Here is a 25,825-nt window from a genome sequence, read left to right as displayed (position 1 = left end):
CTGTGCCTAGGGTTTTTTATTAGATTGACCAATCAGGAGTTTTCAATCGAATGTCACCCAGCTATCTAACGATGCAGATTGAATGGAGGCAGTCTACGCTTTCTCTATGTTTATGACTATGATTTACGATAAATTTTAAAATATATGGCGGTAATTTTGTGACAAAAAAATCGTTTATTCGAGTGTCGCTCACAATCGGTATTCTTTGTGTCGAGAATCGAGCTAAATTAGGTGACGTTACGATCTACTTATTAGACATTGGTGAAATTGTTACGTAGTTTAAATTTTTCACAGAAAGATTGAAACATAGCGTGTCGCGTCACACATATCGAACATGTCGCGCGATGCAACAAGCGATAGCGTGTGTTTCGCGTGATTCATTCGTGTATCGCGAGTATAGTGAACAGTGGGTTGTGGTGCGAGAAGCGCGGTTGTGTTGCATTAATTCGCAAATGAAGAAATATGCAAGCGGAGAAAGTAACAGTATTTTTCGAGTAATCAACGGCAGTGTAACAAGTGTCAATGTATCGCCCATTAGAAGACAATTGCGAACGATGTTAAATAGCTCTATTCTTTTTACCCAAGTTTTCCGTTTACGAAAAACAAGTTAGGTAGGAGCAGTCTATGTTTTCCATCCTAACCTAACGAGTTTAGGAGATTGAGAAAAGAATTTTATTAGCGAATACAATTTATATCTACCGATGCTAAATTCAAATTAGCGAGCGGTCTCGCGTCATGTTTGCGAGAGGGTGCTGTCATTGCGCACAGTGGTCGCGAGAAAGAGAGAGAGAGAGAGAAAGATCTACGCCGGTTTCGCTCCCCCACGCTTCCTCGTTCATCGTCGGCGCGTTGGCTTGCGCGTGATGTGATTCAGTTTCTAACACAGTTTCCTTGACGCACCATTACTGACCGTTAAGAGGTGAGGAGGTAATCCGCCGTGCGAGAGCTCGTCCGATCCGCCAGTATTCCGTCAAAGTGCCCCGTCGTCGCGCGTATACGCGGCGCGGTGATAAATTGCGCAGGAACGCGTACACGGGATACGGCGGGTCTTCGTGCGCGAGTAATGATCGAGTGAGCCGCCCGCGATCACCGACAACGCACACCCGCGACGACGCATCTCGAGACCCGTGCATCATGGGTTTTTGAGAGGGCGGTATCGAGGAAACGGTGCTCTCCCGAGAAGGGAGAGGATCGCCGTACAGGGACGAGGACGACGATCGGGCATAGGAAGGGTAGGGTCAACGAAAGAAGAGGGTGGCCGTTACTCAACACTTGGGAAAGGCGAATTCGAAGACTAGCCGATACTCGCGCATACCCGTCCAACCGGCTATCACGACCGCCATGTTATCCCGGAACAACCGCAGCGGTGTTACGTCGGGCGCGCGGTCGCTGGCGCCGCTGCTCTTCTGTCTCCTCGTGCTCGGCGCGGCCGGCCTCGATGAATCCGGTGAGTCGGTCAGACGGTGTATGTCTTTTCTGAATAAGAAAAGGGCGGAGGAAAGCGATAAGAAGCGAATCATCAGCCAGAATACGGTTCATTCCGTCAGACGCGTCTTAGAGATGGAGTTTTCGAAATTGTCGTTTGCATGTTTCTTTTCGCGTTGGTTGTTGTACCGAAAATTCGAGTGGATTATACCCTCATTCATGTCTACGTTCGAATTTTCTTTTATGTATTTTGTCTCATAATCGGATGTGGGAAAGAGAAAGGGAAGGAAATATGTTATGCGTGTATGAAAGGGTGATGTTTAGAATTAAATTTCGATAACGGATTGATTATCGAAACGCTGGTATCCGATATGTGAATTTGATACTCTATTTTTAATAAATTAATAAGTTTTTGAAAAATGTAAAAAATGTAAAAATGATAGTACATTTGTAATTGTTTGTAATAATAATAATTTTATCTGTAGTCAGTCATAAAAGAAATATAGTTTGAAAAAAATATCATTCAATTTTAAGATAATAATTGCCAATATACGATGATATCTTGACTTAAAATAATTTTAGAATCGTAGTAATTTTTCTTTTGTTTGTATGTAGTCGTTTAAAAGTTACATTTACGATTGACGAAGAACACAACTTTATCAATATTTTGAAAATACTTTAAATCTATTTACGTCATTTTTCTATTCACGTCGCTTTTTAAGAACCGTTTTTAATAATTCTGAAAACATAGTACACAAACGTAGATTTTACTATTACAAATTACTATTACAAATTAAAAACTATTATTAATATACAATAGTATATAATTTTACCAACGTACCGATTCATTAATTCCAACTAACATTAATATTTATCTCGGCATCGAAACCGAGCATATTCATCGTTATTTAGCGTCCGATTCAATCGTAACTTGCTTTTCGCGTAAAGTTTACAATTAGGTTGACCGAAATTATAATCGATCCACCCAATGATACGCGTGGTTTTCCACGTCAACGATATGTCAGGTGGTTGTCCAGAAAAGTCATCGCGAAATTCTTTCGCCGGTTGCTTCCGCTGCTCCCGCGTTGGCCGTTGTCACTGTTTTCCGAAATGCGAGTGCTACAAAGCAGCATGCCGCATTGACATTTATCTATCTCGGTTCGTTGGACTGCTCGGATCCATTACATTTGATATATGTTATAATATGAGAGAGAGTCATTAAGTATGTCACAAATGGTTATTGAAAGAAAGTAAAAAAAGATTTATATATATACGAAGGAAAATAATTAAATTACAAATCGATGTGAGATAGCTGTAAATAGGATAAATAGTTTTTGATTGAGGCAGTATGGTTGTTGATACAATCCAACGATCAGTAATAATTTGTGGCATACTTAATGACTTTATCTCATATTTTTATTAATTATTATTATGTGTAAGATTTTAGAAAAAAATAATTCTACATATAGTAATATAATACATATAATAATTTTATTAGATTTTGCGTTATACAAGATGATAAAAAAATTTAATTTTGTCAATTACATCTTAAAAGATAAAAATAATTAGAAGTTTAACATGAGAATAAATAAAAGCGATTGTAAAGCCAAATAAGAAATTTATCGTAAATTGTTACAAATCCGAATTATAGTCTTTATATTAGAAAAACTATATAAAAAGTTCGTAGAATACAAAATATTTCAAAAAGAAAAAATATCTTTTTAAAGCAAGATGAAAAGAAATGTTGAATAAAAGATTAAATTGTTGAATATTTAAATGTACAGTTTTAGAAATCTTCTGTAATTATTAGAAAGCTCTATAAGTAGTGAACCTTCTATTTCATTATTACTATCTCGTTTTTGAAACGAGGAAAGTATGACTATATCATTGTTCCGTTCAATGAGTCAAATAACTCATAAACAGACAGAGAACTCGCCTCACGCTTCGGCGAAGAACCTAATTCCGGTTTATTAATTCTAGTTAATACTATTCGACACAAAAGACGATCGTGTTCATTTTACAATAATTAGGCTGAAATTATAATTGATTTACTCAATTATGTGCATGTTTTCCGCGTCGCTTCTAATAAAATTATTTTATAAAAAAATAAGAATTTCCGAAAATTTTTATATCGTACAAATTGAAAAATCGATAAAGATTGTATCGTGTATTTTATTATAAATCTATTGATTTTATATTTATGAGAAACGATGTATTTTTCTACTAGATATAAATAAACTAGAAACAGCGGCAGAATCGAAAACCGAAAAGCGGACAGCGTCGCTAGATATCCAATCATCGCAGAATATCGAGGGCATAGAAGCAGGTAGCACACCATCGCTAGTATGCAAGCTCAACGTGCCTGGTCAAGTCTGGTGGAGCACCGGCGACAGGAATCTCACCACTATCAAGGATCTCGAGTACTCTGGACGATTCGATATAAAGAAGGCCAGCAGAAACGACACGGGCGACTACAAATGTTCCGCGCAGACCGCCGACGGTGAATCGCTCGAGAAAAACATTCATATCAGAGTGATAGGTATATAATGAATCTGTTAATTTAAATATCTGATCTTTTTCTCGTTTAAGATACATGTATTTTTTCGAATTTTGGGCGTGTACTGTTATTGTTACACAATAAAATAATCGTCGTTACGGTCTCCGTTAAAATATATTGTTTCTTCCAGAACCCGGCAAAATAACATCCGGCGGGAATGTGAGAGCGAAAGTGATGGAAACAGCCAACTTGACGTGTCATATACACGGTTATCCATTATCTCAATTTATTTGGTTAAAAGGGAATGATTCAGAAAGCAGCGAGCATTTGAAGGATATCACTGCCGTCACGTGGATAAATGAAACTTATGCCATCTTAATCCTGGAGTTCAAGAGTCTGGCGCGTAAAGACAATGGCACGTACGTATGTCAGGCGAACGATTACAATGGAATAGTGAGTGCCATGGCACATTTGTTCGTCATCGATGTGCCTAAGGTCAGCATAGATTTCATGAAAGCGGTCGGCGCTGGGAATATATTTTTAAATTGGACCGTCAATGATGGTAACGAACCGATCAAGAAATATTTTATTCAGCATATGAAGAACGGTACAGATCAACGGCAATACTACGCTGAGCAGATCGGCGGCGGTAATTCGAGTTATGTTCTCAAGGGATTCGAGAGCGGCACAGCATACCAATTCGGTATCAGTGCTACGAATGCGGTGGGCACATCGTATATGCAATTGGATCCGCGATGGATTACTACGCTTGAGAAAGGTACTTTAATAAAGAACAACGCGAATTCCATTTCTCTCAATCTATTATTCAGTATTTATATTGAAGCTTAATTTAATTAATTTAATGAATTTATAAATTTAATTTGGTAATAGCTCTCTTTCGAACATATACATTTAAAATATAATTTGATAATATTTTATCTAATATGGCATCAAAAATATATTACAGACCCAGTGTTTGTGCCAAAAGTGTCTGTGAACGGCGTGACAGAGAATTCGATCACGATAGGCTGGACTTTACCGCCGTCAGATTTGAAGGAACACGTGCATTATTATAATTTGATGGCTACTCACTCCGAGCAGAAAAGAGAAGCGATGTATCCTGCTCAACCGTTTACTGTGTACGCGTTCGTGAATCTCGACCCGGCGACCACGTATAAATTCAAGATAGCTGCCTGCAACGAGTACACGAAGCAATGCGGCAATTGGAGCATTGAAGTAAATGGCACTACACTGGATGGAGGTAAATTGGCATAAATAAAAATATATTTTAAGCTAAGCGCTGCAAAATCGTTTAAATGTGTTCTTTGCTCTTCTTTAGTGGCCAGTCCTCCGAAAAACCTCGTCGTTATTTGCCGCTATGACAATATAAGCAGCTCCAGTTTTATGTCTATTACGTGGAAACCTCCGGAGAAGCCGAACGGCATTATACAGCGTTACAATATACAATTAAACGGCGTGGCAAAATTCAAAAATGATATAGGACGTCTAGACATTCATAGTTTTGAACCACCCAGTTGGAGCGTCTACAAGAGAAACAGCACGCGATACAATCAAATACCTCCCAATACAAATTATACGGTATATAGTCTAATCTGATTTTAACTTGAAATTTTAAAATAAAATATACAAGTTTTTTTATAATAAACGATTGAAGGTTCGGGTACACGGAGTGACTAGGTCTCGCACTCCTGGCAAGGACGCTGTAGGAAATTGTACGACGCCGGTCACAGTTCCAGATCGCGACAGCATGAACTTGCGCAGCTGGCGAAAAATCGAAAGTCAGGGTCGACAGTTGTTCAAGCTCTATTTACCGCGTATTTCTGAGCGGAATGGCCCTATCTGCTGCTATCGCATCTACATGGTGAAACTGCCGCCGCAGAAAACGGTTCGTGATCTGCCGCCATCCGAAGAGATCCCGGTGTATTCTTATCAGTATGTGCACAGTTCGCCGACCGGTGGTGCTTATATCGTCGAGACATTCGAAAGCGATCAGTTGTTGAGCGAAATTTTTCTTGGCGACGGTGAATCATCCATCGGCGGCACGATGTGCGACAAGTGCGTCGGTTTGCGACCCAAACCGGCGCCACCGTTGCTACACTTTGTCCCGGAGATTCCGTCGACTACCGCCTCGACCAACATGAACAGCACTATCACCATCACTACAACAACTACGTTGTCGCCAACGACAACTGCGAGCAGTAGTAGTAGCAGCAGCATGATTGACAGCTCATCTACCGTGTCGACGACGACTACTATCAGCACTGCAAAAATAAACGTAACTACGGCAATACCGGTGGTTATTAATGCAACCGAAAAAGCGGAAAGACGAAAAAGAGAGGAGTTGCCCGTACAAAAGGCGTCTGTGGACGGATCCAGCGGGGAATCCAACATGTTATTGCCTTTCGATGGTTTTCTTGACGAAACATCGAATTATACAGGTTTTATCGAAGTTATCGGTGCGTATCGTCGATAGATTCGCGCAGAATACTTATCATAAAATCGTTACGAGTTTAATAATGCATTTGATGATATTTTTACAGTGTACGATAATCAGAGGGATCAATTTCTATCAGCTTACAGCAGTTATTTTAATCCTCTCTACGGTGGAGTGGATCCCCTTAGCATAACAGCCGCGGAGGCGACTACTATCAGAGAAATGATAATACAACTCTTCATTGCTCTCATCTTGACCCTTCTAATTCTGTTTATCGCACTTTGCATACTATATAGATTTACAAAACGTTCGCAAGAAAGGGAGGAGGTTATAACGCTGCGCAATAGTTTTAGGTGAGTGCTAATAAAAAAGCAAAATCTTTTTTCAATTAGAAGTTTTTACCTTTTAATAAATAAACAAAAATTGTACAATGCATCCTGTAAATTTTAATAAAATATTTTATATTACATAGATTATTTTAATAATGTAATAGATTGTACTTTTATAGTAGATGTTTCTTGTGTAAATAAAATATAGAAAGATATATAATACTATATATAACAATATAAGTTATTATAAAGTTATACACATCTCTTAACAATTATTAATATTGTCAAATGCTTTCCAAGAAAATATAGCAATATTCATTTAATGAATGCCTTTTTCCTATAGACATCTCTGTAGAAGCCTGAGAAGCAGACATCAGCTTGTGGCAGCGAGTCCGCCGGACATGCCGCCAATACCCAAGAATGAGTTGTTACAGGCATATTTGGAACGCCATCGAGACTCAGATTACGGTTTCCAACACGAATTCGAACTATTACCCGACCGATTTACGGATAGAACAACGCGCGCATCCGAGGCACAAGAGAATCTCTACAAGAATCGTTATCCAGACATCAAGTGTTACGATCAAACAAGGGTGCGTCTGGCGCAGATGGACGGTATCTGCGGCTCTGATTACATCAACGCCAACTTTGTGCTGGGTTATAAAGAGCGGAAGAAATTTATCTGCGCCCAAGGCCCGATGGAGAACACGGTATGCGACTACTGGCGTATGATCTGGGAGCAGCATCTCGAGCTGATACTCATGCTAACAAATCTTGAGGAGTACTCGAAGACAAAATGCGCAAAGTATTGGCCAGACAAGCGTGAAACTAAGAACTTTGGCGACATCACGGTAGAGCATGTCAAAGAGCGTGCCTACTCAGATTATGTGGTGCGTGAGCTAAAGATGACACGACTAGGCGAGCGCGATGCCCGCGCGATCGTGCAGTATCATTTCCTCGTGTGGAAGGACTTCGTTGCGCCCGAACATCCGCACGCGATTCTACGTTTTATTAAACGCGTCAACGAGGCATATTCGCTTGAGAAAGGACCGATATTGGTACATTGCAGTGCCGGTGTGGGCCGGACTGGCACACTCGTGGCATTGGATTCTCTGTTGCAACAGCTGGCTGAGGAAAGCCAAGTGTCCATTTTCAACACTGTGTGCGATCTGCGGCACCAGCGTAATTTTCTCGTGCAATCCCTTAAGCAGTACATTTTTATCTATCGTGCGCTTATGGAAATGGCGCAGTACGGTGATACGGAAATCCCGGCTTCGCAGCTTAAGGCTACAGTCGCTAAACTTAGGCAACGAGACAATGGCAAGGAGAAATGTAGAATGGAAGAGGAATACGATGTAAGTTACTATACAAGTCACGAAATTTGAAGACTTTAAATAAAGGCTTTAAAAACGCACGTTTAAATATATTAAAAAATTATAAAATATATTATTTTAACAATTTATATAATATTTATTTGGATATTATATATGTTATAGTTATATATTAATTGAAATTTTATTTGAGATATTTTGCAGTTGTTAACAATTTTTTTGACATTCTATATATATAAAATATAGAAACCGACATATAGAATAATTCAATGTGTGCCGCTTTAGTTTTGAATTCTCTTAATACAAACAAGCCAAAACGTTTTTTTTTATATACTTGGCGCTGCGTCGCTTGATTTCATTGAAAAAGTTTTTTCACATTACATAATATATGCAATTATTGTTTGCAGAAAATCAGTTCCGTATTGGAAGATCGTAAGTCTTTCTCCGTTGGCGGCGGAGAGGAGAATAGATCGAAGAACAGAAGCGAATTGGTGATACCATATGATAGAAATCGCGTGATTCTCACCCCAGTCCCAGGCAGGGAACATTCGACGTACATTAACGCATCATTCATTGAAGGTTATGATAATTCCGAGTCGTTTGTCATTACACAGGATCCATTAGAAACCACTATAACGGATTTCTGGCGGATGATCTCGGAACAATGCATTTCTACAGTAGTCATGTTATCTGACGTAAGTTTATATTATATGCTTTATTTTTTTTGGTTGTATTTAACAAAAAGTTGCATTCTTAGATTCACCTAATCTTTGCAAAAAGTTATATAAATATATGAATATTGCGTTAATATAATATATTTAGTACGCAGTTTCATATATAGAAAAAGTTTTTAAGAAATTAATGCACGATATACTTTTCTCTATAAAATTTCTGTTTGTAATAAAATATTTTGTCATGCGCTGCTTTGAGATAGAGTATCTAAATAATTGATGCAGTACGATTCTTCAGTAAGCGATTAATTTCTCGTTAAAATTAAGATTTCTGGAATATTATTACTATAATGATATAAAAGATATAAAATTTTACATAATCGGGTGAGAAAAACATCAGAGTCCCCGATCTAATATATAATATAGAATCTAGCCATAAATATATATTTTCCTAGAAAAAGAATTAGATTTGAAATTGAAGATTGTAAGATCATATTATCTAAGTGAATATAAAATACATGTAGGAGGACTAATATCTTTTTCAGTTAAATGAAGGCCCACGAAAATGTCCACGCTACTGGCCAGACGATGAGATTAATTACGATCACATAAAAGTCCGTTACATACACAGCGAAAGTTGTCCGTACTACACGCGTCGCGAATTTAACATTGTGAATACTAAGACTGACGAAAACGGAGTCGTGAAGCAGTATCAGTACCACGGCTGGCCGACGGTGGAGGGCGAAGTACCTGAAGTAACGCGCGGTCTTATCGAGTTGGTGGATCAGACGTTAACGAGTGACACCGAGACAAACGGTTCATTGGTAGTGCACTGCAGCTACGGATCAGATCGGAGTTCCATGTTCGTTGCGCTCAGTATATTAGTCCAGCAGTTGCGCACCGAGAAGCGCGTGGATATCTTCACGACGACAAAGAAATTGCGCTCTCAGCGACACGGCATGATCAACACCTTCGTAAGTAACTCGATAATGATTTTTCCTCCCAGTAAAGAATTGCTATTTATTTTGATGATGTCATCATCAGATTACAGATTTGAGAATGATTATAATTAAATATTACATATTATAATTCTGTTTTTCATAACGTTTATTATTGTACATGTTACAGGCACAATACGAGTTTCTTCATCGCGCCATCGTGAATTATTCGGATCTTCACAATTTGGCTGACGACGAATCTGTGTCATAATATTTGGATACATAAACATAAGCAAGATTAGATTATTCTAAATATTCTGTTTTGAGCGGACATGTGCGTGAGGACATGTTTTGTGACGAGTGTCCGAGAATCCACGAACGTTCGAACAAACGTACTGCCCCAACCAAAGATGAACAAGTACTCGATGAAGAATCATTGACATTATTATCACCATTATCATCGCCATTAAATCAGGCTAATTGCGACGCACAACGCAGATTCACATGCGAATCTAAAGACTACTTGTACATAATGCATTAGCAGATTTTACATATGCTAATCATAAGTTAACTTCAGAAGAGAGAAATTGGAAAAGTATTAACCGGAGTTTAACTGGAAACCGTTTTATCGTCCGTCTTATCGTACGTGGATTTTCGATGACGTTGGTGAAAATCGCAAAGTGCAGTGCGTGACGACATCATGAAATCGTTATAGAAGCTTATTTTTATCAATAGTTTAATAATTCAATCAGAGCGTAATGTATCTACAGTGCGTCAAAGTTTTAAAATCGTGACCCGACATTCTCATCGGAATTGTCATGATGATTGTACAGCGAGGGATTGACACAAAAATGGACGAATATAGGTATGTTTATGCATATATATTCTTCTGATAGATATATGATGCAACTAGAGCTCTGAACCGTTTTACTCTCGCGAATCACAACTAAAATAAAACGACGAGAAACCTCGATGTCGCGATTAATCGCGCAATTCGAGAACCGGCTAAAACTTCTTCGAGATTTTCATTAACGCGAAATGTTATTTTAGCGTCTGTTACAAAACATTTTTCTTCAAAGCGAAACGAAGCTAAGTAAAATGCAATTACCTTCGTTTATCGCAAAAACTTCGAGAAGAAATGTTTCCTGTCATAATGAGTAATATTCATGAAATTACGCGCGTGTTGTGTAGATTTATATGTTCTTCAACGATATATGCATTATTATTATTACGATATATTACGCATATCACGCGTGTGCTAATTTATCTTCTAAAAGGAAAGACTGATAGTCTTATTCAGTTTGAAATACGACATCTTTAAGGCACGTATCTCGTTTGCACAACATTGAGATTTCGCTGTGAATCGTAATATTCTGACTATAAAGGGGCGAGAGTGAATGACAAAAATGTTCTTTTTTTTTCTTTTTATTTTTTATTTCTTAGGGAAAAGTTTATTACATATATAGATATATGTGATATACTTTTTTCGCGTGTGACGAGACACAATCTGAGAAAAAATGGATATAAGATCATATATATTGCCATTATGATCTCATATAATTACATAAGTCTATTTTTTCTCAGAAAGGGCTATGTTCGTGACACAAATTGAAAGCTAAACGGGCTGGGCAAAATATATCGTAGTTTTATCCTAAATGCAAAATACAAATTGTAAACTATTTTATAAGATATATTTCGAAAACGAGATACAAACGTGATTCAACATACATGATATTTGAAAATTTGATTTAGAATAAGAAAAACGATATATTATATATATTCAATAATTAGCGCGATGTTCGCGAATCGCTCGGTCCTGCGAGAAGAAACAACGGCGGGAAAAAAATTGGCGATGTCGATATTTCTGTGGGGAGGGGGGGGGGGGGGAATTAAATTTCAGATTAAAAGCAGAGAAGGATAGAATTATGCGTTTAATTCCTTCGCACGTTCATTCAGTTCTAGTCAAGTATAAACTCCAGCACGTGCGTTGCTAAGCCATAACCTTTTGCAAAAAGCAGAAGACAATCATGTTAATTACGATTCGCATCGCGTCGTCCGATTATTTCCTTTTTCTTTCCTTCTTCACAGGTTTTTCTTTCCTTCACTCTCATTCCATTTTAGACGCTCTCCGGTAAGAGACACGAAATTGAAATCACATTTCAATTGTATGAGAAGTAAAATTATTATGTAAAATAGTTAAGTAATAATTTAAAAAGTTATTCGTTTTTTAAACAAGTTAAAAATAAAAAAATATTAAAAAATAATAATTAAATTAAACAATTATGAATTATAATATTTTCTCCTAAAATCTTACAAGGAAGGAAAAACGAAATTGGCATTCAACTAAAATTAAAGTGCAAACAAGTTTTATATACATATATTTATATATATACTTTTATTTTTTTAATTATTTTATTTTAAACCATTTTGTTAAAGAAGATTTTATCCTTTATTTAAAAGAATTTATATACTTTTTTTATATAAAACTCTAAAATTTCGAAAAAAAAGAATTTACAAATCTGACTTTGATATTATTTCGTATCTCACTTTGGAGAACTCATTTTAATGTTAAATGCGCTAGATATGTCCCGCCTTATTTTACACGACAAATAGATATATATTAATTTTTAGTCGTTACCCCGCATAAAGAACTCGCTTCGGTTATGTTGTAGTTGATAGAGAGCCTCTAAAGAGTTAGAATATTCGCTGCCTGTATTTATAAATATATATATATATATACATTGTTACTATCGCCTATCGCTGTTGCTATTTGTATCGATGAATGGTGTGATAATATTTGTTTCGTGCGCCCCCTTCTCTTCGATATACCCGTTGTTATATGTACGTTCTCAGCAAGATCATGCAACGTTTCGTCTTATTTTTAGTTTATAACCGAAATGTAATTATTCTATACTTCTTCAGTTAAGCTCACGAATAACAGCGACAAACCACGCCTGCAAAACGAGCTATGTGAATAAAAGTGAGGCAAATATTTATTATAATTATAAATAGTGCTCTATATAGTCTTCTTTTCTTATACACATATGTTTTCGTAGAATGTGATTATCTTTTTTACTAACGAAATGTGCTTTGATACGATTATATATGAATAATTATTAATAATAATAATATACATATTATATTACATTTTGTAAATTATAATATCTTTAAACGAAGCTTTTTTGATAAACTTATTTCACATTTATTTACATGACTCATTAATGTACATAGCTTCCTATTATCTACAGCAGCGAATAATATTAAAGCATTGATATGATCGAAATCAATAGCTGAAATAAAATTATTGCGATAGATTAATAGCCGAATAACTATCGTTGCGATTACTACTACAGAGACGTACTTTCTATGTAGCATTTTATTTTATTGCGCCACATTTGTTTTTATATAGCGTTGCAATATACGTCACGCGGACGGAAAGATCTGCGATCAAGAGTAATTTCACAGTTAATCCTCACGCGGGTCAATTTCCGAATTACCTGATTGACAAGACGCGATCGTAGGAGAAGACAATTCTAACCAGAACTCTGTACTAGTAATATATATAATAGTTTCTTCAATCTGTTTGATTTACATCGTTTTTGCACGAGAATTTCGTTCGGTTCGATTCTGAAGTGTATCTCTTTTATATATTGATCACTAATGATTCTCGTGTAGCCGTTTTAATCTTGATCTAGAGATAAACGAGAGAGACCATTCCGCCAGAGATCTTTCGATAAGATACGAGATCCAGCCGACATACTACTACTTAACTAGTGATCGGCAAAAAAAGTATTAATTAAGCGTAGATTAAAATTTGTACTGATGAATGATATAAGTATTGTAAATGGTAAACGACGCAAAGTGCAAAGGAGATTCGTATTTGTTTTTAGCCTCGATTCGCACAACAGAAAAATAAACGAATCAAGAGTGATCGGTAGATTAATCTGTAAAGTTGCGAAGCTGATCTCTCTTTCTTTCTCTTTAAATCTCAAAGATTAATTAAACATTTTTTTTCTCCTTTTTTTATTTTTTTTCTGTTTTAATTATTTTACTGTCTAGCGAAATTAATTAATATATAATAATCTCCCTCGCCACATAATAAAAACTCTAAAATATGTCATAATAAACAAATTTTTATCTAATCTTTGAATTCCAAGATATGAAAAATAATTTGTCTAATGAGCTTTTGTCAATTAATTATGTTCTATATTTCATCTATTTTTTGTAATTATGCGTTTTATTCAATTTAACAAATCATAATTTTACATGTAAATTTTGTATAATTCTTATCAAGAATTTTATTCTTGAGTAAAGAATATTATAATTGAAAAAGAAATAATTAATGAGCAATAATTTCATAACGTTTACTTTGTATATTGAAAATTATATTTCTTCTAGAATTCGCGACGCAATTCCAAGTAGAATGACATGATCCGAGACTCGTAAATGATGTTTGTCGATTGTATTGTAGCATAATGAGAATAATATTCTTTTATTGCCTATAGTATAACGGAACCTATGTCCCATCGAATTAACATACTTTTATTTGCAAAAAATAAATGGAAAATACTCGTAAGAAGTAAGATTCAATTACTCATTGAAATACATATTAATCGCGTCGCTATTAATTACAATAGCAACAATTCCTTTTAATAAATCGAATGAATGACGTCGACTTTTCCTGGTCACCACGTACAGTCTTACTGAGGGGTCCGATAATCCCACGTATCGGCTGTTGCTGCAAATGTAACTCTATTTTTACATTTACGATTTTTACATTCAAAAGACGAACGGAACAAAATTGGTCATCTAAAGGAAAAGCGACAGTTCGTTCACTTACATGATTCATCGGATCCCGATGTGGCCAGGAAGAGTAGAATTATTCACAATTGTGTGCGATGAGGTTCGATATGAGGATAATATGCTCAGCTATTTACAAACTGATAATTAATAAACTTGATACTGTAAAATTCCCACTAATATTGCATATGTGAAAGAGTTATGTTAATAATCTGAGGCCTATGAATGCGAGAGAAAAAGGAAGAGAAATGTATGACTTTTGCATCATTCTAACAATATTCGCACAATTTGTTTTATTTGAATTTGTTGCAATTAAAAATTCCTATCAAAATGCATATGTTAATTGAGATATGCACACACATGGCCTAATTAGTAAAATAAATCTCAAAGATAAACTCTAACGGAATGTTATAGAATAAAAATATCGCTTATGCGACGAGAGATTTTTATCTTTTATATGACGAAAATGTCCCTTAAAATTGCAAAAATATCATTAATGTATTAAAAGATCACTTTCTACAAAATAAAAATATATATATATACATACACAAATTTTAGTTTTTATTGTATAACTTATTCACGAATTATTATATTTAAATGGAGGAAGTTCACCACTTTGGAATTTTTTAATAAATTATCTTGCTCGTTCTTTACTTATTCTCGCTCTCGGCAAGTCGCCAACGTAATTTATGAGGAAGATCATAAGCTGGACCACGAGACACTAATTAATTATTTGTCTCTATAGTTATCCTGAATCTATTGTCACATAAGCGATGTATTTACTATACATCTTTAAAATTAAAAATTACTTATTAATTTCAAAATTTTTCTTATGGGAACAAATACAGCAATGAAAAAAAAAACAAGACTTTAACTATTTATATAACACAAATCTATATTTATGTATGCGCGGAATAACTTTATTTCTTTGCAGATAAAATTATAAGGATGTGAATAACGTAGAATGATGCTCCTCGCCTTTCTACTTCTATCACATTTTAACTAACATAAGAATATCTCGAATCACAAAATATTTTATAATTATATAAAAAATAACTATACTAAATTTATCATGATTAATTATTTGTTTCTCATCTTATTAATTATTTATTCCTGAACTATTTATTCCATCTGAAAACAGATTTAATTGTAACAATGTTTATCGCAATCTAAGTTATTTTCAAAAAATAGCTTGAATCAATTTGATTTTTAACGTTTCTTGAAGAAAATTATAAATAAAAAACTCATAGATTAAATAATTAATATTTCATTCATTTTTATTAAAGTTTGAGATATTCTCTTATAAGTGATAACTCTCAAGGTATATATTAGAAGTGCGCATGTGTGTGCATCATCACGTAATCGGCTGGAACGTGTTGTGCGAATGACAGAGGAGCGTGCCCTGTAAGGACGTATGCGTGATGTATGTTATGTATTTAAGAGATCTGTAACGATCAAAGGAGACGGTGGTTAAATGTGAAAAAAAGAAAACCATTCAATATACTAAGAACGACGTCGAAAGATATCAATCGACGTTTCTGAGAACTGCGATGCACATCAAGTTGCAATACAATTCATATCCTAATTAGATTTAAGTTGCACCGATGTTAAGAAGAGCGCGTGATTATAATTACATCTTTTTCTCTATCTTTTTTTATATAAATATAAAAATGAAATGCGAAATTTATTTGAGATTTGAGCTCGTAATTTTTTACGAGGCATCTAAGTCACCGTCGTCTCCGTGTTCGTCAACTATATATTGATAGACCCGAATTTTGTAAATTAACTTAATGGTTAAGATAGCACACAAGAAATACCGCCGCGTATTATACATTAACAATTATAGTTCGTATATAATAACGAGATATAATTATAAGAGACATTTGCATATATAGTCTTAGATTTTGTATGATATTCACACACAAAGGAGGAAAAGCGAAGTGAATCACGTTGAAAGATCTATATATATATCTGTGAGATATTAAGTGTACTGATAAAGCGATCGAGTAATTAACGCGCATTCAAGATTAAGATCGAAAGAACAGGCGCCCGGATACGCACAATTGCAAGGTTTTCGTTGTCGAGATTCGCTCTCTCGAAGAGTAAAACTTATAAGAGTGTATATCGAATCTGCGACGGTGCTCATCATCGAATTATCCCTTTGTATGAAAAATTGTAAAGCGATATCGATAACAGTGCACTCGATGTGAAAAGAAAAATACATGACACAATAATGAACAGTACACTATCTCTCGCTTTTTTCCAATTACATTTGTTTTTGTTTATATACATACCAATATCCAAGGAGCATCTGGCAAGATGTCATCTTAAAAAGTCCGCAAAAAAGACCATCTTGTTTAATATTATTTAATTTTAACTATATGAAAGTAATTCATATTGAATCACAAAAGAAAAATTTTAAAGTTATAGATGAAATATGATAAAAGTTTTACAACTATATAATTGCATAATATTATCTTTTACAAATAGCGATTTTACACATATTTAAGAAAAACACGTGTACTGTATAAACTAGTAAAAAATTGAAGATTGTTTCTTTTAATTTTTGATGTCTTTTAATGCATATCTTTTTACATAGAAACCTTTTATTTATAAAATTTGTAAATTATATTTTTTTAGTGAGAAATGTACCGCGCTTACAAAGTATAATATTCTATTCGAGCAGAGACAAATGACCCTATAACGGTCATATGTATCGTTAGTAATAATTAAGCAACGGTTCACTGACTGCGATAAAATGCTGTATGTACAAGTACTCTTTATTTAGGCGGATCGCAGTTATCCGCACGATATTTCCAGGAATTTTATCCGAAAAATTACATAAGAAACTCACAAATATTCTAATGCATATAATTTTAATAATAATCAGGTAAAATGGCGAATTGAGTTATTTGTGTCAGTAATATTATCGTTATTAAATTAATTTGTCCAAAATTATAATCAAAGAAATACTGTGTGTATATATAAAGATATTATATAATATTAATTATAATATTTCTTTAATAATATCTGAACACACGGAAAAATCAAGATTTATTTAGCACTAAAGAAATACAAATAATTAAAGACTAAAATCAATTCCTAATTTCCAAGATTAAGAATATTTTGATTTCACAGGAATAAAAATTTTCGTTAATCCTTGTTTTACTTATTTTCTACAGTAGCACCGATATAATTAATTAGGAAAGATTTACATAGGAAACGGATATATCGTGTTCGTTGAGTGTATCACGATTTCTAGTTCATGGAGACGGAAGATCCTTTACAACAATAATAATCATAGATAATCAATAGTGTCTGTCACTTAACGGCTTGTATCGATCAACGAACCGCGATTCCGCATGTGATGTTTCGTTATTGTCTGGCGCTTCCCGATGCGAATCTTTCATTTTTCATGATAAACGAAGCTACACGAATATTGCCGTAATTTTCTTTAATTCGGTAACGGCGAAGTGCGAGTAAAAATTTCAATGTGACACGGTCGATGAAGATTCGCAGGGCAAATCGGGTTATTGACATACATTTGAAATTTCAAAAGTAAATTCATCCTGTCTGCTCGCGTTGGAACAAGATTGGCGAGATGCCTCGAGAATTATAAACTTTTTCATTTCCTCTTTGATCTTAATTAACCACATTCACTGCGCGTTTTCATACCATTGTGGGGAATTAATCAAATATTTAGAATCTACAAGTAATTTCTACTACAGCAAATTGAAAATGTAAACTATTTTGGCACCCCAGATGTATTAGAATTTTAATGAGACTTTAATGAATTAGTTTCAATGTTTTTAACTTATATTTAATATTAAAATTTAATTTGTTTCCCACAACATTAGAATAATTAATATATGTATATTCGTTTAATGTACAACATTAAATATTTTTTAAATTAAATTTCGAAGAAGTATATAACATCAACATATTTTGATAAAGAAATTTATAATATGAAGAAAATTATAATTAAATTACTTCTCGGAGATCGATTTTATTCTCTCTAACAATAAGAATAAAAATATTTATTTCTTTTATTTTGTAAGTCAAGCTTGAAAATCAAGTTTTTCGTGATAGATAACTTTCTTTTAAATTCCATGAAATTAATTTGCTCTGTAATAATCGTCGAAGAATGATTCTTTACGAGAGATGATGAATAGTGTACGAGGCTGTACTCGTGATTGACAAAATGTGATTAGGGGCACATACGAAGGATATAATTATGCTGAATTGATGATCAAACGCCGATAAATAATATAAATATTATCAAAAATTTACTTGCAGTTACATATTCTGCGTCAAGCGATGACCGTCCATGCGAACCGTCACGGATCATACGATTTAGGTCCCGAGGGTTTCGGGTACATCCGTTATATTACTCCCGTATACATCAAATCGAATAAAATACTAGTCTGACAAAAACGGAATACAATATTATAAATACATATACAAGTAAATCATCTTGAACAAAGACTAGCATTGTTACACTTTGCAGGAATCCCTCAAGATTTAATTTAAAAAACAATGAATTTTTTAAAAGAAATTAATAGAAATTTATTATATAATTAATAATTATATAATTAAAAATTTTTTGTGAGAGAAACACAAAAATTTACTATGTGTGTAAGTCTAATTTTAATATACATAAAATAATTAAAATATATAATAAAATAATATTGACTTTTCATAAATATTATAATTTATAAAAAGTTATAAATACAAAAAAAAAAGAGATTAAAAGCTTTCAAGAATAAAATTATCATAAGAGGTTTCTTTTAATTGATAGATTTATGGAGAATGTCTAATAGAGATTTGTAAGACCAAATTGTTATGATTAGTATTCGTTGAACATCCATCTTCATGATCCGTTTTTTTACAAGGATTCGCCGAATGTATGTATGGGGGAAATACGTACCGGTGAAGGAAGTTAATTCAGTTCATTCACAGTACCTTCGCGAACGAGCTCGGCAATCCACCTCGAGCATACGAGTTTTTCGCGTCTTCGATCCAATGCGATCATATGTCTACCGCGAAAGAAGCCCGGATATCGCATGTGTAATTTCAAGCTATGTTTGCGACATAGGTTGATTTATTTAACCCTTTGATTATCGCAGACAGCTATAAACACGCATACCAGACCACGTGTGTCGTGATCTTTTATCTTAGTATAAATGAATTCTTATCTTGTGAATGAATTGTAAATTGATTCCAATAATACATCAAGGATATGTTGTTGTAATTCTTCTAATTTTTTCTACCGTTTATAGAAAATTACGTATAATCGAAAATATTTGTGACGAAAATAATGAAAAACAATTTTTTTTTCTAACAATTCTATAAAATATATATGTGTATTATGAAACATAAAGTGATATTCGGATATGAAAATGTGTTTCGGGCTGCATTATCAATTTTGGAAAATTTTTTAAATTAAATTTTAAATACGTAAGATATTTCTGTAAAGACTTCATTATGATAGAGAAGAAACGTTGATATAATAATCAACTTTAATTATTTTCATAAAATTTTCGAGTACTCGATTATTCATAGTAATGTTCCAATACAATATGCACGCTATAACATTTAATGTTATTTGTAAAATATAATTTATAAAAAATTAAGAAAAATATGAAATAATATAAAAATTTCATTAACTAAAATATTCTTGATAATTACTATTAATAAATAGAGGTATATATTAGATACATTCTGAATGTTTCACCGAGAAATGATTACACGAACAATGAGAGAAAGACATTAATTAAGGAACCGTTAAATCCTTTCGCTCGGTAAATGCTAAAAGCCCATAAGAGCGATTCAATATGAATTCATCGCGGAGATCAAAGTCGTCTTGGTGGTTCGCCGCATTAATATCATTGATCATTGTCACTCGATTGTGTGGCGCCGAAACGAGTGGAGAGTATCTTCAAAAAGCAATGATCGAGCTTCAGGAACTAAATGTACCGTCTAATAGCATTACGATGCATGATCGATTATCGATGAATCATTATCAATATGCCGGCTATCAGGACGGTTACAGCCAGGACAATGCACATCGCAAGCTCAGCACTAATAATGCTCATCAGGACATCAAGCATCAGGAAAAACCGATCGCGAATAATGCATTTGCCGAACAAGCGCAGTCTGCCGCAAACAATATAATACAATATTACGCGGTACTTGAATGAATCTAATTAATAAAAATAAAAAAGTACCACTGATTACAAAATAAAATTTAAAAAAATGTATAGAAATTTTCTTAGTTTATGTTCTTAATTTTTGATATTTTTTTACTATCTTTTCTATCTATTTCTCTTCTATTTATATTTTTAATTCTTCAGAATGCTAATATATATATCAATTTCTCTCTCTCTCTCTCTCTCTCTCTACAATCGTTCGTTCTTAATTTGTCAAGGCACTGATGTCCGCAAATTTTTCAGATACGCGATCCCTCTGCCGCGGCCAGTTATCCTAAGGTAAAACAGCCGGAGCCGCTGGTGCTCACACGAGCAAAACTGGCCGCGTTGTATAAACAGGCCTTGGAAAAAGGGTCAGCAATCAGCGTCGCAGCTTTGACGCAGGCATTGAATGCCGCGGGCGGCAACGGCAACGCGCAGGTCGGTCACCTGCAGTTACCGGTTAAATACCCGTTGTACAACTATTACTTCTTTCCGCTCAAGAGCTTCGCGTCCGAGTTGCAGGGAGATCATCAGCAGACTGCGGTAAGGGAGAATCCCGAATCTACGCCATTAAGCGAAAGTCGGGGTTTTTTCGACCATCTGGTATACAACCAGACATTTATGCGAGCGTACAGTATATTCATGTTTTATGTCGGTGATATTATGCAAAACATCGAGAATCGCCAGCACGAGAAATTGCTAGAAATCATTATTCATGCAAATGAAATGTCGATATGCAGTAATATTTTCAGTAACAAAAAGAATTATATAAAAGATAAAAAAATTTATATTACATTATAATTAAATTTTTATACATACTCGTATTATATTATATATTAAAAATATAGATTGTGAAAAAAGCATAGATGCAAATTTTTGATGTTCTCCGTGTATTGTATCTTTATATTCGAATTTCATTAATTATACGTGTAAATCTCCAACGTTTATTAAGAAAACTATATTCACAGTTATTCCATATTTTGTATCTGTTATTATATACCAATTTTTTTCGTACAAAAACCAGAATGAATACATGTAGTTTACGTTTTTCTTTTCAGCTCGTTCCAATGTACACGGCCACAGAAACCACGGAGAACACTCAGAAACAACTTATGAATCCGCTCTTTTTAGCGATTGGCACGTTTATCAGCATGGCTGTTCTGTTCATGATGGGTGTACTATTTCTACCGAAATTGCCGCACTTGGATCTTTTTAATGCACGAGTAGCGGACAATGACGATTTTTTGCGTCTAACAACTTTCGTGATGAATGCCATAGACAGACGTAATCGTTGGAAGAATTTCAGCACAGCTAGCTGAGAATACGTGTGATATGGTGTAAAATAAAAATTATTACATTTTGATATCAAAAATGTTGAAAATATCAGCAAATATATTAGTTAAAGTTCGCACGAATATTTGAACCGATCGTAAAAGAAAAATTACGCGTGTGAGGAAAGGAATATTTAATGTATATATTAATGTGAAATAGTATATTAAACGTATTAGTGAGACAAAAATTATAGTCCGTATTTTGTCAGGAATTTAAATATATATGTATTTATATAAAGACATATATAGAGAAGAAAATTTAGAATTAATTAATATTATATATTTAACTGATAAGAATTAATATAAGATTGACATTAACAAAAGATAATATTTATTTATATAGTATTGTATATAACATTATCATATACTATAACGTTTATTTAAAAATGAAATAAATTTTTGTACATATATATAAATATCGGTATAGTATATTGACCACCGAAGATCATCAGTAATTAAACATATGTCGATAATGAAAATATTAAATAGTATTATGCGAGTCTACAAATGTTGTGCTCTCTTTTGTAGTACAATAATAATAAAAGAAATAAAGATAAATAGTGCATTCTGACTGTTCAGGGAATGTGGACATATGTATGTATGCATGGACGAAGTATATGAAAATCTCTTTCTATTTTGCAAATATACGTACCTATCAGTTTTCACTATATCTCTTCGCTTCGCGACAGGAAGAGATACAAATTATAGAATCTGTACAGTACTAGAAGAGTGGAAGGGAAGGCACATATTGGGACATTATATATTAAATATATATTTCATCCCATATTTTATGGTCTAACTACTTAATTGTCAGTCAGTTCGATTGGCAGTTTCTTTCTCTGCTGCCTTTCTTTTCAATATTTGCCTCTGATGCTCATATTCAAAGTCCTCCTCGCTCAAGTTCAACCTCTGAATCTACATTAAATTATGATTATGTAACAAAATTTTTTGTATATAATCTCTTCTATCACATACACACAAATATGATCCAAGTATTCCTTGTAAAGATTTTTGCAATTGCATATATATTTAAATTTTTACGTAATTTTAACGTACATATATTATTGAAAAAATTAATATTTACTTGATAAATTAAAGCTTCTTCTTCCATGATATGTTGGGGCGGGTTTCTTAGAACTTGGAGAGTTTCATATGTCGTCGGGCAACGTTTAACGAAGGATGTACGGCCCAGACTACCCTTCAACAATACCAGGCCTACTTTGAAAATCACTTTTACGCCTTCGCAAAGGAACATGTCCCATATGCGCAAAATACTTTCCCACGGCAACGTACGTGTGTAAACGCATAAGAACCATTCCGTCATATACAGAATTGGTTCCATTTTTTGTTTCTTCTGAAATGATAATATTTAATTACTTATCTGTGTATGTATATGTATGTGATTATATCATCAATCTGTAACAATAATAAAATTGAATTATTTATTTTAGACATTACTCTGATATTCTTTTAATATATATACATACACACTTTTTCTCAAGAAACGCAAAAGTATTATTTTAATAGTTACAGTAGAATTCTCTTTTAACATATATAGTTGGAATATTCATTTTTGATATTCTCAAAATATAAATAAACAATTATTTTTTTAAATAAGTATATATATATACACAATTGTATTAAGAAATTTTACAATAACTTAAATGTACTAACTAGATGCTTATATGCAACAGGAGAGACTCTCTTCAGCAGAGCAAACAGAATATCTCCATCGCGCAGTAATGTTTCCATGCCCTGACTGTAATATCCAACGAGATACTTGTCGCATATCGCGACGAGGCACCAAAACGCTTGTACCGCTGGCATGTGCATCAGCAGGAACGCAGCAATAGGCGCTTGAGCTTGGCAGTAACCCACTTTACTGTTCAGAATGGAGTACGCTTTGAGAACCTGAAACAGTTCTTGCTGCCCAGGAGCATTCTCGACGAACATCTCATGATGCGGAAATTGGCGATGAAGATCTTTTTTTATATCCTCTATATATTTAGGATCGCCGGGCCGTTTGATCAGTTCTTCATACAAATTTGGATTCTCGTTCATTAGAAGCTGACCGCCGCAAAGATTCAACCAGGCGCGCAATCTCACGGAAGGCGGTATACCTTTTCGACATCTCTCGCGGACTTTGCGATAATTGGTCGTCATGAAAAGGCTCCAATTATTCAGCATCTGTATCCATTTTCTTTCTCTTCGCAGTATCACATCAGGTGGTATGGATTGCTTCCTATGCGATCAATAGTTATTTTACCGAAATAGTTTTCTTGCCAAATTATAGGATTAATCGCAATCACCTTTCAGGACTGTATTGCGAACCACCTAGGAATCCGTGACGATCAGGTACGGTGGAGATTACCGAGCCACATTGGTATATACTACTGGCCTCTGATTCAGTTTCCCCATTCAACTCCTCCTCATCATTACGTGATGTAGCCGTGGCAGCCATAGCATCTTTCTACTCTTCTGAATAATATTGTTTGTTAATATAAATATATTTATTAGTAAATTCAGAAGCTATGAAACCAAATGAGCACATAGTGTCAATTGCATAGAATGACATAATATTACTATGTAATTATCATATAATTGCATTTATTTTAAATTCGCAATATATTTTATTGTTAAATATTAATTTTTAATGAAAAAAATCGCAGCTTGCGTTACAAACTAGCATAAAATAGAAATTCTGTATAATGTTTCAGACACAGAGAGACACATAAAATATATTATCCTAAATATGTGTGTGTAATACTATATGTAATATGTAAATACGTAACATGTCAGAAAACACACACACACAGGACAAGTAACATGTTAAATAATTCCGTTAGCAAATTATCTCAACATTTATATCATATTCGTATACTCGAAATAAACATTGATTCAACGAATGGATATATATCTTATGTTGTTTCATCGCACGCCACACACTATAGCGTATCTATTTACGCCTACTTCGCAATTGACAGTTTACGTAGTAGTTAAATGTCCACGTAGAGAGAATCAAGCCCTATTTCCTGTCATCATAAATATGCAGGAAGCACGGCAAAGTACAGTTTTATGTGGCAACTAATTGCGGATATTGTTCGCGTCGCATCACTATGTTATGGGGAGGGAGGAGGTGGTCAAACCGATACGATATTTCTTTTTCTTTCTTTCTTTTTTTTTCGTCGTCCTGATCTGGGCACAGTATATATGTACTAGATAATGGAACGCTATATACTTTCACTCTGTAAATATTTACATTTGCGACACGAGTGGGCGAATGCAACTGCGAAATATGCGCGAGTAGGCGTATCCTTTATATCTCGCAGGGATAACTGATACTTGCCGTGAATCTTCGCCGAATTTGACATTTCAAGATGTCACGAGCGCATTCACGCACGATTCATTTAATTCTCACAGATTCTCACTGTGTTATACTATCTCACTATGTATACAGTTGTATACACGTACACATGTTACGCCCTGGATATGTGCCACTACACGTTGCGTCAGCCGCGAAAAGTGCGTATATATAGATGATCATGCGGTTATATAGATTAGATGATATCGACCATACCGACTGCGCAAGCAGACTTCCAAATATTTCCTATTGAGCGCTACCCTCAATTGTCCAAAAATCGAAGTTATCGTTTAACCATAGACAATATCTCTGATCGTATATCTCGTATCGATTATGAGAAAAGCAGGGAAATGAAAAAAAAAGAAATAAAACGAAATAAAAAATAGAGATAAATAGAAAATAAAATTCTATATAATATAAGTCGATTTGACAGAGATTTTTCCCGATAGTTTATATCCTCAATATAATTGTCAAATCTGCAGGTTTGCTAAAGATA

The 25,825-nt window shown here is 34.2% G+C and overlaps 3 protein-coding genes across 7 annotated transcripts; 2 read left to right on the top strand and 1 right to left on the bottom strand.

Annotated features, from left to right (window-relative positions):
* The first annotated feature begins 369 nt into the window (after positions 1-369).
* On the top strand, positions 370-20,979 carry Ptp69d (Protein tyrosine phosphatase 69D). Of its 2 annotated transcripts, XR_011447524.1 has the most exons (12): positions 370-1,447; positions 3,653-3,964; positions 4,113-4,700; positions 4,890-5,183; positions 5,262-5,521; positions 5,598-6,399; positions 6,484-6,730; positions 7,050-8,061; positions 8,445-8,732; positions 9,254-9,682; positions 9,837-10,511; positions 20,899-20,979. XR_011447524.1 is itself a non-coding variant. In XM_070303791.1 (11 exons), the coding sequence occupies exons 1-11, from the start codon at positions 1,342-1,344 to the stop codon at positions 9,915-9,917; spliced, it is 4,419 nt and encodes a 1,472-aa protein (XP_070159892.1). In that variant the 5' UTR covers positions 370-1,341; the 3' UTR covers positions 9,918-11,518. The 2 variants fall into 2 exon arrangements, 1 of the variants encoding a protein (XP_070159892.1); XM_070303791.1 differs by lacking the exon at positions 20,899-20,979 and having other exon boundaries at positions 9,837-11,518.
* On the top strand, positions 20,281-22,257 carry LOC138937842 (uncharacterized). The gene is made up of 3 exons (XM_070304490.1): positions 20,281-20,634; positions 20,899-21,180; positions 21,696-22,257. The coding sequence occupies exons 1-3, from the start codon at positions 20,281-20,283 to the stop codon at positions 21,954-21,956; spliced, it is 897 nt and encodes a 298-aa protein (XP_070160591.1). The 3' UTR covers positions 21,957-22,257.
* On the bottom strand, positions 21,651-25,489 carry Wkd (TBC1 domain family member whacked). Of its 4 annotated transcripts, XR_011447525.1 has the most exons (6): positions 25,315-25,489; positions 24,278-24,446; positions 23,643-24,210; positions 23,053-23,322; positions 22,621-22,883; positions 21,651-21,952 (listed from the first exon to the last, which is right to left on the bottom strand). XR_011447525.1 is itself a non-coding variant. In XM_070303798.1 (5 exons), exons 2-5 carry the CDS (start codon positions 24,427-24,429, stop codon positions 22,779-22,781), a joined length of 1,095 nt encoding a protein of 364 aa, XP_070159899.1. In that variant the 5' UTR covers positions 24,430-24,446; positions 25,228-25,315; the 3' UTR covers positions 22,318-22,778. The 4 variants fall into 4 exon arrangements, 3 of the variants coding, with proteins under 3 accessions (XP_070159899.1, XP_070159898.1, XP_070159897.1); XM_070303798.1 differs by lacking the exon at positions 21,651-21,952 and having other exon boundaries at positions 22,318-22,883; positions 25,228-25,315; XM_070303797.1 differs by lacking the exons at positions 21,651-21,952; positions 25,315-25,489 and adding an exon at positions 24,939-25,210 and having other exon boundaries at positions 22,318-22,883.
* Positions 25,490-25,825: the final 336 nt, after the last annotated feature.

Source organism: Polyergus mexicanus, unplaced genomic scaffold, assembly GCF_030449975.1.
Source record: "Polyergus mexicanus isolate NDT 795.1 unplaced genomic scaffold, iyPolMexi1.0 SCAF_11, whole genome shotgun sequence".
Lineage (NCBI taxonomy): Eukaryota > Metazoa > Arthropoda > Insecta > Hymenoptera > Formicidae > Polyergus > Polyergus mexicanus.
The sequence above is the reverse complement of the archived record's forward strand: the minus strand, read 5'-3'. Positions and strand labels throughout refer to the sequence as shown.

Coding starts and splice junctions, on each gene's coding strand:
- Ptp69d (XM_070303791.1), top strand. CDS start 1,342: ATGTTATCCCGGAACAACCGCAGCGGTGTTACGTCGGGCGCGCGGTCG. Junction 1,448..3,652: donor GGCCGGCCTCGATGAATCCG/GTGAGTCGGTCA, acceptor TTTTTCTACTAG/ATATAAATAAACTAGAAACA. Junction 5,522..5,597: donor CTCCCAATACAAATTATACG/GTATATAGTCTA, acceptor AAACGATTGAAG/GTTCGGGTACACGGAGTGAC.
- LOC138937842 (XM_070304490.1), top strand. CDS start 20,281: ATGAATTCATCGCGGAGATCAAAGTCGTCTTGGTGGTTCGCCGCATTA. Junction 20,635..20,898: donor ATATAATACAATATTACGCG/GTACTTGAATGA, acceptor CAAATTTTTCAG/ATACGCGATCCCTCTGCCGC. Junction 21,181..21,695: donor GAGATCATCAGCAGACTGCG/GTAAGGGAGAAT, acceptor TTTTCTTTTCAG/CTCGTTCCAATGTACACGGC.
- Wkd (XM_070303796.1), bottom strand. CDS start 24,429: ATGGCTGCCACGGCTACATCACGTAATGATGAGGAGGAGTTGAATGGG. Junction 24,211..24,277: donor TCGCAATACAGTCCTGAAAG/GTGATTGCGATT, acceptor TTGATCGCATAG/GAAGCAATCCATACCACCTG. Junction 23,323..23,642: donor CTGTTGCATATAAGCATCTA/GTTAGTACATTT, acceptor TTATCATTTCAG/AAGAAACAAAAAATGGAACC.